The sequence below is a fragment of the Hypomesus nipponensis genome, chromosome 4 (assembly GCF_054491055.1).
Source record: "Hypomesus nipponensis isolate SF chromosome 4, ASM5449105v1, whole genome shotgun sequence".
Taxonomy (NCBI): domain Eukaryota; kingdom Metazoa; phylum Chordata; class Actinopteri; order Osmeriformes; family Osmeridae; genus Hypomesus; species Hypomesus nipponensis.
Genome location: NC_140364.1, coordinates 7363186 through 7376003, shown reverse-complemented (window position 1 = coordinate 7376003; position 12818 = coordinate 7363186). Strand labels below are relative to the sequence as shown.

At 43.3% G+C, this 12818-nt stretch overlaps 2 protein-coding genes across 2 annotated transcripts; one reads left to right on the top strand and one right to left on the bottom strand.

The window, feature by feature from the left end:
* Positions 1–2725: 2725 nt before the first annotated feature.
* Positions 2726–3850, bottom strand: rpa3 (replication protein A3). The gene is made up of 4 exons (XM_084696071.1): positions 3664–3850; positions 3350–3424; positions 3043–3154; positions 2726–2954 (listed from the first exon to the last, which is right to left on the bottom strand). Exons 1-4 carry the CDS (start codon positions 3760–3762, stop codon positions 2872–2874), a joined length of 369 nt encoding a protein of 122 aa, XP_084552197.1. The 5' UTR covers positions 3763–3850; the 3' UTR covers positions 2726–2871.
* A 239-nt stretch (positions 3851–4089) lies between these two features.
* Positions 4090–12680, top strand: umad1 (UBAP1-MVB12-associated (UMA) domain containing 1). Its single transcript, XM_084696070.1, has 4 exons — positions 4090–4229; positions 4617–4707; positions 9215–9300; positions 10810–12680. The coding sequence occupies exons 2-4, from the start codon at positions 4629–4631 to the stop codon at positions 11086–11088; spliced, it is 444 nt and encodes a 147-aa protein (XP_084552196.1). The 5' UTR covers positions 4090–4229; positions 4617–4628; the 3' UTR covers positions 11089–12680.
* The last annotated feature ends 138 nt before the right edge of the window (positions 12681–12818 follow it).

Here is a 12818-nt window from a genome sequence, read left to right as displayed (position 1 = left end):
CACATACATACACAGATATGTTTGGACCCTGAGGTAAGCGGCACTGTGAAAACATCCTTTCCCATAACTCACTGGGGCAGTCCAGAGAAGGTCTTCTTCCCAATTCCTGCCGTTAATCAAATGTGTCTGGAAAGGTGGAAAGGCAGACTTTCTCAGGCAGAAATGTTCTGAGAAAATCACTGGCATGTAAGAAACAGGACATAAAAAGATGTAATAAAACAACCGATGTTTAGAACAAACTAACTGTATACTAATACTAACAGTAGCATCACGGCTGTGTGAGCTAGCACAGACACCATACAACATGTTGTGAAAGACACTTGCAACTACATAATTAGCTGTTAAAATGGTCAAATTACCCAAATTACCTCTATGTTTTGACGTTGGAACACAAAAGTTGCATTTGTAATTTATGTCTCTTTTACAATACTTAAAATGTCACCCTGACTCATCAGTCATAAACAATCCGTTGCTTGAGGGAGCCACTGACATACAACATGTGACAAGACTCCTACAAATCCTGCTTCCAGGCACTAGCCCTGCAGTCACGGTACAGTATGGAAGTTCATGGACACCGAACATGTCTGCACAGCCTTCATGAAAACACCAGGCTCCGCACGGTGGTGGCAACGGGGTCGTTTGTTGTTAGAGCTCTGCTCTGGGTGTCTGCAGACAGGGCTGTGCTGAAACAACAGAGCCGGGTCGGCAGCTCCAATGCCAGCCTGGGCTGGGATTCTGGAGGGAGCTTCCTGCTCCATCTCTCCGGGGCCAGCAACAGCATGAGACTGGGCTAAAGCAAGACAAACAAGGCTGTGGAAGCATGCTCAACCAGGGGAGGAGTGACACATTGGGATGACAGGCAGGAATCCTGCAGTGGGTATCTCTCAATTTGCTGTCGTTCACACCATCCCCTTAGAGGATGAGTGTGCCTGGCCACGGATGAGTGATGTCCCAGGGGGTTATGTGTTAACATTTAGGGTGTTTCGCTTCTAAATCTAGTCATTCTGCTGACATGAGAACGCTGGCTGGAACATTCTAAATGATCTATTCTGACTGGGACCTTCTGATGGTTGTATCTTATTGAATAAATGGAACTGAAGAACTGGACTGGCAACCATCCATGCTATGGCACCAGTTAATCTCCACACGGATCTTCTGCACACAATACTGGGCCAGCAGTGGGAGGTGATACTGTGGGGTTTCCTTCATGTGTACAAGCACTAATGCATCAGACTACGAACCTCAAACCTATAAAACAACATTTTGCCGTCCTGAACTCTGGGTGTTCAGTCTAATAAAAAAGTGCTTGCACTGAAATGTGACTTCAAAGTACTACATATATCTGGAACCGCACCAAGCCATGAGACAGTTTTATACCTCTGGGTCTTTACATGAGTAGCCTGCAGGTGTGTAGTTTTCCTGAACCCGCCATGCCTGCCTGGGTCATTTGTTAAACATGTCACAGGTGGGACATGAGGAAACCTCTCTGTGGCCCTTGAAGCTCTGGAGGGCATGACAGCTTCATACGTCTGGATCAGACCTCTCCCATGAGGCCCTACAAGGTATGTGTTAGATATGTGAAGGTTGATTAAGACATGTCAGCTCATACTGTACTATGAAGACATTACACTCATGGAAAAATACACTGTCAGGTCAACATATACTTTAAATGTACTTTGCAAGATGATGTTGACACATTTGTCAAAGATGTGATGGCTCCATCTGAAACTGCCTGATAGTGCAATACAACACTTTTTTTCAGTCTAGTGCCAGTAAGTTTATTTAGTACTCAAAGTGAAAAGGGATTAATAATAGTTTATATTTATAATACTCCCTTTATTGTTAAGGCAATCTCAGGGCTTCGGAAGATACCTGGTCAAAATGGAAACAAATGATCAACTGACTGCCAACCAATAACAAAATGTCTGTGATTGACAGATAGTCCAGTGACAGCAATAGCAGTGATGCATAGTAGCTGCAGTAGAAAATGCCTTAACAATCACCGCTATGTCTGAACTTGCCACAATATATGGCAGCTGCATAGCTCAAGGCATCTCCTCTCCCATACATCAAAGAGAGCACAGTAAATTCAGTGAATTCTGTAATGATATAGATATCAATTTGCTATTAAGTCACATTTTACAGTTATGATTTTTATTCCAAATACAATTTGTCAAAACTCAAGTTTATCGAGTACTCAATTGAGTCATGAGACAACAAATCAAATTCCTGTTTTTTTTGCCACAGGTTGATGGAAGAATTTGATCCTTTCTATCATGAACTTTTAAGAAGCCCTTATGAAATGCTAGTCAAAATTGATATTTCTCAATCAATTAACCTTCGTCACACAAGTCTGGAGGGGTACCAGAGGTCAGGAGGGGTACCAGAGGTCTGGAGGGGTACCAGAGGTCTGGAGGGGTACCAGAGGTCTGGAGGGGTACCAGAGGTCAGGAGGGGTACCAGAGGTCTGGAGAGGTATCAGGGCACAAGATCACCATCACTGGATTTTTTGCTTTACATTGTTACTTGTATTAGTCTTCTTTTGATTGAAAAGTGACTGAGTTTTCAATTGACTTGTATAAGTGACAAGTTTGTATTGTCATCACATTCAAAAACTCCAGTCTGCCACCTCCTGGCTGAGTAGAGCACTGAAAAGGGTGCACAATGCATAATGTCAAAGTCTATCCAAGAGAGGGTGCTATAACACAAACCTGATTTATGAAAATGAACTGTATAGAGAACAATATTTATTCAAAACAGCATAGTAGACATTTGTACAAAAACAAAAAAACGTTACACCCAAATAAAAAGGTCAACCAAAGAATATTAATACAAACATTGGAAATAACAGAAGGCATAGTTCCAAAGTGCTCATCCACTGGCAGAAAGTTCAAAAGGATAATGTTGTGGGAAGTCATGGACGACCTTCAGAGCTTCATTGTACAGCTCAAGATCTGAGGAGAGAGCAAAAAGATGTGAAAACAAATGCCAACACAATCTGAAATGAGTTGGTTACAGGGGAGGGGAATCTTATATGCTTACCAAATGGAATCCCTTTGTCTTCTCTGTACATGGTATACAGAGAGGCCATTATGGTGCCTTTGTTGGATACCATGCCAACCACCTCCACTATTCCACTCAGCTCCTCGTCAAGCTACAGAGACAGCCATAATTACATTTCAACATGACAATGTTTTCAGCTCATGGATGGGCATGCTGAGTGTCACCTACGTACCCTTTGCTAGTGTACAGTACATCAATAAAGAAGCAGTTAAAATATCACATTTATAACCAGCTACATGGCAAGGTACAGTGCGGTCTACATAAGCACAATATCATTAGTACTCACAGGTTCATTTAGCTCCACTGATGCAGTCTTCCCTTCACCATCAGTAATCGTGAACGACTTTCCAGTCGGATGTACCTGTTATGCATAAGAGCAAAATAAACCAAGCGGTAGAATTCAAAGCCATTACGACTTGCTGATACCTTAGCTATAACCAATATGTTGACTGAAAATGATTGTCCGTTTCGGAAACAAATACAGCCACGGAGCCACGAGTACACAGAAATTACCATTCCATAATTATTTGGAACGTTCGAACTGTTGCCTATGACACATTCTAAATGAATTTTCCATCGCAAACTTGGAGGTTGCATTACCTTTTCAACGCGCCCAACAAAACAAACCGGCCTGCTAATATATTGCGAAAGCATAGATGTATTAATTCTAGCTTTTGGAGAATCAAAAACAGCTGTCATTTTGAAGTGTGTGAAATTCCACTCGTTTTTTCTAATAATGTCAAAGCATGAAGTCAGACGGCGGGAAAGTATCAGAAAACGGAATTTCCGCCGTGTCCGTCACACTTTTATCTCTCCGGAACACAAGCCCTGGAAGTCGTTGATCCAGCTAGTTATTATGTAGTCTTTTGTTAGGTATAACGAATTAAATGTTGTGTTAATAAAAGTATGTGTACAAATTAAAATCATAAAATTCTAAACCATACCCAACAGAAGGAAATACGACTGATTTTTCATGAGAGCGGAACCAATAAAGAACACTCTAGTTTCCCGTTCGACAGCGGACAATGTCAATGAGCTATGACATCAGTTTGCACAAAAAACAACAACACAGTGGCCTATCAAACGGAAGCGAAACTAGTTTCTTTTGATCCAACTGATATTAAATGTTGATTTACTTTGCGTCACAACAACGTTAGCAAAGATAGGTGAGTTACATTACTTAAAACGTCAGTGATTTCAGGATTACAATGGAAACCACCAACTACCTAGTTAGATAAGATAGTTTGCTAGCTTATGCTAGCTACCACATTTCCACATAACACGTAACGACAGTAAGCAGGCTAGAAGGTGACTAGCCAGATAGCAAGCAACAGCTGTGTGTCAAGATCCCACAATGTATTAGTTGACAATGTGTGGGGGCCATCAATCAAGGAAAAAAACAGGAGTTAGCTAACGCTGCGGGAAGAACCAGTCTCCCAGTTTGGCTTATAGTTGGTAAACAGAAACAGTAGAGCAGAATGTAAACAACTTGCAGTTTGCCTTGATTTAACACAATATCTAGAGCTAACATTTTTTTTCTCCGTCTTTTATAGCAAGGAGACAGTATGTTAAGTTTTCTGGGACTGCGCAAAGACTCTAAGAAGTCGACATCAGAGAGAGAAACAGACGGTTTCGTAATCATAGGTAAAACCTTCAAGAGCTCATTCACTGCCACGTTTGAACTATATTGAAGGCATACTGGGTGCTTATAGAACTCTTAAAACCACCTCATTCAGCAAGCATTGTCTCTGACCCCTGCCCTGTGCTCTGTAGGATACTGACAGACAGGATAACTTGCATGTTGGAAGGGGTAACATCTGCTCTAAGCTACATTGTTCAAGTTCAAATCTTTTATTTGTCAGGTACACAGAACAACACAAGGTCAGACTGGGCACTGAAATTCCTAAGACAAGACAACGCAAGCACCTGGCATAACATAACGTATAAGTACACAGAACATAATTTACATCTATGCTGAGGTTAAATGAGTGAAACTTCCTAAATATACAGATAGCAATAAATAATCGACTATACTAACCCTAATACTAAAACCTCCTAAATTACAGATAACAATAAATAATACACTATACTAACCCTAAATGCACATAAAACCTATTTCAACTCTATAACCTATTTTAACCTAATTGTTTATTGTTGCAGACAGAACACAACTCATTCATTTCAATAGCTGATATACTTTTGTACTATTGTACTTTCTACTATTGTTTGCCACACACTTATGTAAGAAGTGTTACTCCTCGGTCAAAGGTCCAGGGCAAGCTAGCCTTACCCGTACAAAGCTAAGATCAAAACAATTTGGTAATCGCCCTTCCTCTCCCAACATAGTGCAGTACAATTTGCTTGACATCCTGTGGTTTTAACAGCGGTTGCTTCTGGTGATGCCGACACAGATGGTTAGGACTGTGTTGGAGGCTATAGAGAGAGAGAGAGAGAGAGAGAGAGAGAGAGAGAGAGAGAGAGAGAGAGAGAGAGAGAGAGAGAGAGTTTCTCTTGGCAGACAAACCCAGCTCATAGAGCCAGCATTTCTTTCAGAGATCAAGGAGACAGAGCTCACCGACGCTCCATGTAAACCCACAACTCCGATTCTTTGATCAGAATAGGAATAGTCTCACTGCCAGGGCCATGTTTGTTGAGGCATCAGGTGGGTGGTGGTTAAAGCATAAACATTCCAATGACTAGGTAGTGTCAACAGATTTCATACAGGTCCCTTGTGATCAATGTTGAAAGGAAATAGCATTGCATATTCAAGGTAGCCTTGGAGTCATTGTTTAGTCTGGGTTCTTTTCTATTTAAATTGAATGTTGCATACAGAAAATGGGGAATGTTTCTCACTACAAACACATGTGAATCCGTCTGGGACTGTTACCAGTGGCAACCAAACGGAGCAGATGTGGGAACAAAGCAGAGCTGCTTGGGCTGGTCCCTCTCTGTCGTCATGGCCGCTCCTGTGAGTAGAGCCAGAGGGTGAGAGGAGGGGGTCTGTCCGCCAAGGGAAAGCCCCAGCAGGGTGGGACTATGGGCAGCCAACTCCCACATGGCAGTGGCCCTCCTACTCATCCACATTTGGTCATTCAGGCAGAAATGCACTTCTTGGTAGAAATCCTGGAGAAAAACAATGTGTTGAGTCCAGCTCTGACACTAGGTGGAGGAGTGGGTCAAAGTGTACAGAGGCTCATTAGGAGTGAAGGATTGTAAATTTAGCTGTAAGCTTATGGCTATGCTGTAAAATGGTAGTACCATGAGGCACTGCAGTACCAGAAGTTATTCATGTAATACCTTTGCTGGACTCAACTGGTATGACTCACAAGTACAGTTAACCTACATTATGGGATTGTTTCCATCCAGGTCTTATTAAAGAGCTTTACTGTGTTAAATGTGAGATTTAAAGTGATCTTTTTAATCACAATTTGTGAGACTACAATGTTGTATGGCATTGGTTTATAGCCTTGGTCTGCTTTTACAGTCAAGTAGCCTTCTGTCAGATGGAATAGGTGAAGAAGGAATTAGGCTTAGTATTCCTTTCCTCATCACTGTCACGATCAGCCGTGTGTCAGCCTGTGTGAGTCTTTAGTGCCTCAAAGGCAGGATATGGGTCTGTGTATCTGCAGCTGACAGTCTCTCTCCCTCCCTCTCTATTTCTATCTCTCTCTCCCCCACTCTCTCTCTCGTTCTTCCTTGAGGAGCAGGCCAGGCCGGCTGAAGTCATAAGCAGATGTGCCTCTTCTGGAGGGGAGGGAGGGGGGGGGGGGCGTTCAAGACTCCCCCAAGTTCTCAGCTCTCCCATCTTACAATGGCTTCACTTGTGCCCGGGTGTCCCAGTCACACTAAAGTATCTTGAACGCTCCCTTGTGCTTTTTTGTGTGTGACAATTGCAAGTTTGGAGTGCACTGTTTCGGCAATAAAACAATGGTGTGGTGATGTGCTATTTACAAAGCCGTGCCGAAGGTCATGTGGCTGATTATTTGGCCTGGAGAGCTTAAGAGGCTTCCAGCTCTGGTTTGGGAGTGGTACACGCAACTTTCTCCCATCACGGTCCCAGAGGATCAAGGCTAATGACTTCCATGTTGCATCCATAGCCTTGTCAGACAGATTTGTCTCCGTGTGTGCTGCTCAGCGTGCTGGAGATGGGCTGGATCTGCTGTGTTCTTATCAAATGGTGTCTGTGACTTAGGACCTCCCTGTAGAGCAGCCAGCAGCGACAACCCTTACAAGGCATGAGTGGGTCGGTGTCCTAACTCCTTCCTATCAGGCTTGGACTTCATTAGGAAAAACCTGCCAACGCTAAACCCATCTGTTTAACAATTCAAACATCAGTAAGTCTTTGTCAAGGTTCACAGAACCGTTTCCGCTGTGTATCTGTGTCCTCCAGGTCCCCAGATCCCTTTACTTTCTCGGACTCCTGTGTAAAATAGATCACTGCATGATTCAAGCCAGGCCTTTTCAAACCTCGGACAACTATCCTGACCAGACTCCATCGAATTCACATTTTACTAAAATAAATGCCTTTGACAGTGTTTATATTGGCCTTCATCCAATCGACAAAATAGGAAATATTCTGCAAGTGCTGATGCCCAAAGATATGTGGTCTGACTGTGTGAATACTGTCACTTTTGAAGTATTCATGACAAATACCCTGTACCATGAAGCAGAAGGTGTATGAAAAGGCCTGCCCTTTTCCTCCTGGTGGTTTCAGGGACTGGAAAGGATGAACTCCAGCACGCTATTGAACAGATGCCCTATCTCACTGAGCTCAAAGGCAAGGCCATGCAGAATATGCTGACTGCACTTAAAGGGGAGAATATAGCCCAGGCTTACTTTACATTGCATTATTTATTTGTGCTGCATGCCCTTGTCCTCGGGAAACTTGCTCTGCTTGCTTTGGACTAGGCCCGGGCCCCTGCGTTCTACTATTTGAGACCGTGCAAAGAATTCCCTCACAGATGTTGTGGACATTTTAGGCCTATGCCTAAATCTGGTCAGGAAATTGTGGAAAGGTCTATTTTTTGCGATGCTCTTTACGAAGGGAAATGACAGCCATACATTGAAGGCACCATCTGAATATTGTCATAGAGGAAGCATGATAACATATCTCTCCCAGTGGTAATTGAGATACACTTATAAACACCCAAGACAGACCAGATGTGCATTTTGAAACAGAATCAACTGAAAGCTGAAGTAGGCCGCTCCTCAGAGCGCTGTGGGCCTCAGTTCCCCTCGCTCAAGGAGCTTCTCTTGGAAAGTTGTTTGTGTCGACACACAGAGCTCAGATCAAGGGCAGCCAGTGAGATCAGTGACAATGACTCCACACTGCCGAGTGAGCGCGGCCAGGGTGGGGGGAGAGGAGCAGGAGGAAGGAAGGAGGGATCTGTTGCCTAAGCCCTGGAGGACAGAGAATAGCAGGGAGAGAGACGAGCAATCTCTCTCCCACACTCCTCCTGTCTCTCCTCTCACCAACACAGTATGACACTGGGCTTATCAAGAGAGGGATCCAATGAATAGGCTCAGCGATGTGTCACTTAGCACCATGCACTGACACCCAATACATTATTTAATCAATTGACAACTTGGCCATGTGGTCGGCCCAAACTGGAACTAGAATAGTTGTTTATTTTTCCTCTTTTGTTTTCATTATCATTACTGGGGTACAATATTAATGTTCTGGTTTGATAAATGTTCCAATACCGTTGCTTCGATTTCCGCTAAAGAAGAATGGGTGCAGCGGAATGGCAGAGACTATTTATCGAGACAATGTGTATTGCATATGCCCAATTGTCCTAAAAGTGACACGACACAAGTGGAATGAGGATGTGGCCCAGTTGATGTAAACAGCAGTTTGGAATGGTGGGAGCTGGACGAATGGTCAACAGAGGAGTGTGCTGCGGAATTGTGTTAAGTCGTAATGCTTTCTAATCCATTAATGTGCTCAGAAAACCACTTGTTAAGCACAGATAATCTTCGCAATTGACCGGGACGTCCTGAGGGAAAAAAGACATAGATCCGTGTCAGATCCATTTATGTTAAGGTTGGAGCGAGGTTCAAACCTCAGTCGGTCATAGTTCAGTAGCCCATAGTGGGAGAATTTGACCTCGACTTGATCACATGGTTAACGCCTGTTTCATTTCCTCTCCAGGTGATACGCCTGAGGAGCAATGGCAGAAGACCCAAACCCTAAAGGCCAGCCATCTAGCCACCAATGTCATTGTGGAGCCTTCAAAGGTGATTCTCTCCGCACAGTAAAGCAGGCCTGCTCGAAACCTCCAGCAGCTTCGAAATCAATCTGAAAGCATGACGAGGTGGATTCACCCAGAGAACCTCTCTCTGTGTGGCGGTTGTAACTTAACCGTTCCTGGGAGTCATCTCCCATATGGTGTGCGCTGGACAGAACCAGTCAAACAGACATGTGTGAGCTTAGCGGCCCGGTGCTAAAATGGCTGTCGGTTCTCTCATCTCAGTCCTACTGGGCGGACTTGCACAGTCAGTAGCGCTGTGTGTCTGACAGGTGCTGGGTGGCGGGGCCAGACATGAGGGCCAACACATGCCACTGCCATTCACCACGCTGCTTGGAACACTGGGCCGGGACATATGGTGCCACAGAAAAGCTCGATTGTTTCGAGGGTTTCTGCTCAGTATTTTCAAGGGGTTTATCTGAGCCTTGGTGCCTCTTGTGTTGGGAATCATGTGGGTTTAATCGAGGACATGGTGGAAAGTGGCAGCTATGAGAGAGAGTGTGTGTTTTTGTGTGTCTGTGTGTGTTTGTGTGTGCAGTGAACTATAAGTTCCATATAGTGACATGTCACTGGAGTATGGCACACAGGTGGTAAAATCTAGAGTGTGCTCTACCCTCCTATCACAGTGCAACAGGAAGTGCTGTGATGCAGGAACATACAAAAAATGAATTAAACATAATTACATGCCAAAACACAACCAAGACAGTAATCAGCCATTCTGGATGTCGGTGAAACTTCAACAACCCTATTTCAACGTGTATGTATATGTGGGAAGTATATGTTGTACATAGGAAACATGTACGTGTGGTATGATGTGATAGTTTCTGTTTGTGCAGCTGAAATGTCAGCAGTTACATGTGGTAGTTAAACCGCCGGCCTGGCTGTGTGTCTGCAGGAGTGCTGTCTGGTTGCATTTAGTGGTGCTCTTCAGCTGTTAATGTTAGTGTTGGGGACAGCACCCAAGCGACTTCCTTCCTCAGCTAGGATGTTGCAAAGCTGCACAGGCAACAGTGAAACCTCATCTCAGCTGTGTACCACCCCCCGGTTTCTTTTCCATAGTCCCTTTAAAGCAAAACTGTTCTTTTTTTAATCAACAACCTGCTACCTTTTGTATTACTTTTGGTCCCCCCCCCCAAATGTGTCTATTACCTATCAAAAGTGTATTCTGGATGTAGCAGTAATATAGGCCTACTTAAGTGGACACATCCCTATCGGAGATCAGTGTTTCACATTGTTGTTTATTAGCAAGGCCAGTGTGGAAACTTTTGAAGGTCACCAATAAGTGGCGTTCAGGTTGTGACCCAGCTGTGGCCCAGCCCTCTATTTCCCACATCCGTTGAACCAAACTGTAATGGAGGCTAGTAAAGAGCGTGGCCAATGAATCACTTGACATAGCCTTTAAAATGTGATTGGAGGTCAGGAAAGCTTTTAATGGCAAACATGGTATCAAATGCAGGGCCTCAAACTGATAGCACACTATCTCTTCTCTGCTCCCCAGCCATTCTGTCCCGGCCCAGTCAGAACCACTGAGGGGGTCCAGCTCCCTCCCGTCCCCCCTCCTGTGATGTCATCCCCGGGCCCTGCCACCGTAGAGGTGGCTCTGTCCCTCCCGGAGCTCCTGGGAGATGTGCCCTTCACCCTGGCGCCCCACATCCTGGCCATGCAGGGCGGCTTCCCCCTCCTACCTGAGCTGCGCTTGTCCCGGGACATCAACGACAACCTTGCCAACTTCCACTACGACTTCACGCTGGAGAACTCTGTGCTCTGTGACCTGTGATTTTTTTTCTCCCATCTGTCGGCAGACGTCGAACTGCAGCCCTGCCAGTCCTGGACCATCCTGGACCATCCTGGACCCTCCTGGTTCTTGATACTGTTCACAGGGGCTCAGAGACCGCTGACTGTTGTTAGTGATAAACCTGGGTATGGTCCACTTGGAGACCATGTGTTTGTCAGGTGGGATCTCCACAAATCCTGACTCTAATGCACATGCTGTAGGTTCATGTAGTACTGTGGTTATGACGAGAGAGGAGATGTTCAGGAACATTTAGTACCTGCTATTGCTATACCTAAAGCACTTGCTGTGAGCTCTGTGCAGTTTCAGGAAGCTGTTACAGCTTGCTAGTCTAATGTCCAATGATAGCTATAGATAATTTATTAAGGAATATATAGTTACATAAAGTCATCATTTGCAGTGTTCCTACTAGCATGGGAATGGTTAATTTAGTTATTAAAGGTTTGAACCTATATATGTGGGAGATTTCAAATGAGCTTAGCTTACCTTTGCCAACCACTTTGGAAATGCTGTGAACATTTTTGTGTAGCCAGCATTTCCTACAACATCCAATGTTGCACTTTTAGCCCATCTGTTCCATATCTCTTTCCAAAGATACTTTTTCTCATCTACATTTATTGTCTGAAGTGTAATAAGACTGACCTCTGTGGCCTCTAGTCAATCATCCTTACCTTTGAGTTATGTTCCCTAACACTGTATGGTTATTCCTGCCTTGCTATTTATATACTTATATTGTTTCCTTTCATTAATGCAGAAGATTTGACAGTTGACGTGCCCATTGTGTTTTACATGTGAACAATTGTATAATCAGGAAAATATCAAACCAATTATGGTTTACACTTTTATGACCACTTATGGAATCAAATATTTTTTTCTGTGATATTTCACCAAAAGTAAATCACGTTCACTGTTTTACATGTCTGGAATTTATCCAGACAGAGTCTGTGTTTCTGAACAAACACTGTAGATCAACCATGCTTTTTTCATGTTCTACATCCTCATATTAGGTTGAATGTGAGCATGCTCATAGCTTGTTTATGATTTAGCTATTGCTTAGTGTGTTTTGCTTTGTTAATGGTGTTTATTTGCTCGACTGGTTGTGCTGTGCAACTGTTTACTGGTCAATGTTATTCCTCTCTAATTTATTTTCATTCTTTTGTCAGAGGAGATGTTTGTTTTCAAAGCATGATTTTGTTCTGTGTGGCACACATGCATTTTCTTAATCATTTCGATCTTGGAGCCTGCAAACAATTTGCACTAGGTTTTGTGTCTGGATATTACTTGCAACAATATATTATCTGATGCTGTTGTGCCTTTAAATACATATACGGAATACTGTAAAGCATAATGAAGAATATATGGCACTTTAAAGGTGAACATGTTCCCATTATGTCTGACATTTTGTTTTCCCACTGTGTGAACACCTTTCACCTTTAGTGACATGACTTTTGATGTTTATATTTGACCTCTTTAACTTTTTGTCCTTCGATGATCAATCCTTCAACAGTTTGGATGTGGTTTAGAATTTATCAGATTTTTATGATTAAAAGTATTTCAAATAAATATTGTAATTAAAAGATTGTGTCTTTGAGTCACTGCTTGCAGCTCCTGGACCTGTATGATACCAAATAAAAGTATAATGCCTAATTATATTTAGTAAAGCAGACACGCTTATAATCGTATCCAATCTACTATAATCCTCATTGAAGCCTTTG

Excerpts from the sequence above, each read along its gene's own strand:
- umad1 (XM_084696070.1), top strand. The coding sequence starts at position 4,629 with ATGTTAAGTTTTCTGGGACTGCGCAAAGACTCTAAGAAGTCGACATCA. Across the intron at positions 4,708-9,214 it reads AGACGGTTTCGTAATCATAG|GTGATACGCCTGAGGAGCAA; the intron begins GTAAAACCTTCA and ends TTTCCTCTCCAG. Across the intron at positions 9,301-10,809 it reads TCATTGTGGAGCCTTCAAAG|CCATTCTGTCCCGGCCCAGT; the intron begins GTGATTCTCTCC and ends TCTGCTCCCCAG.
- rpa3 (XM_084696071.1), bottom strand. The coding sequence starts at position 3,762 with ATGACAGCTGTTTTTGATTCTCCAAAAGCTAGAATTAATACATCTATG. Across the intron at positions 3,425-3,663 it reads TTGTTGGGCGCGTTGAAAAG|GTACATCCGACTGGAAAGTC; the intron begins GTAATGCAACCT and ends TATGCATAACAG. Across the intron at positions 2,955-3,042 it reads AGACAAAGGGATTCCATTTG|ATCTTGAGCTGTACAATGAA; the intron begins GTAAGCATATAA and ends CTCTCTCCTCAG.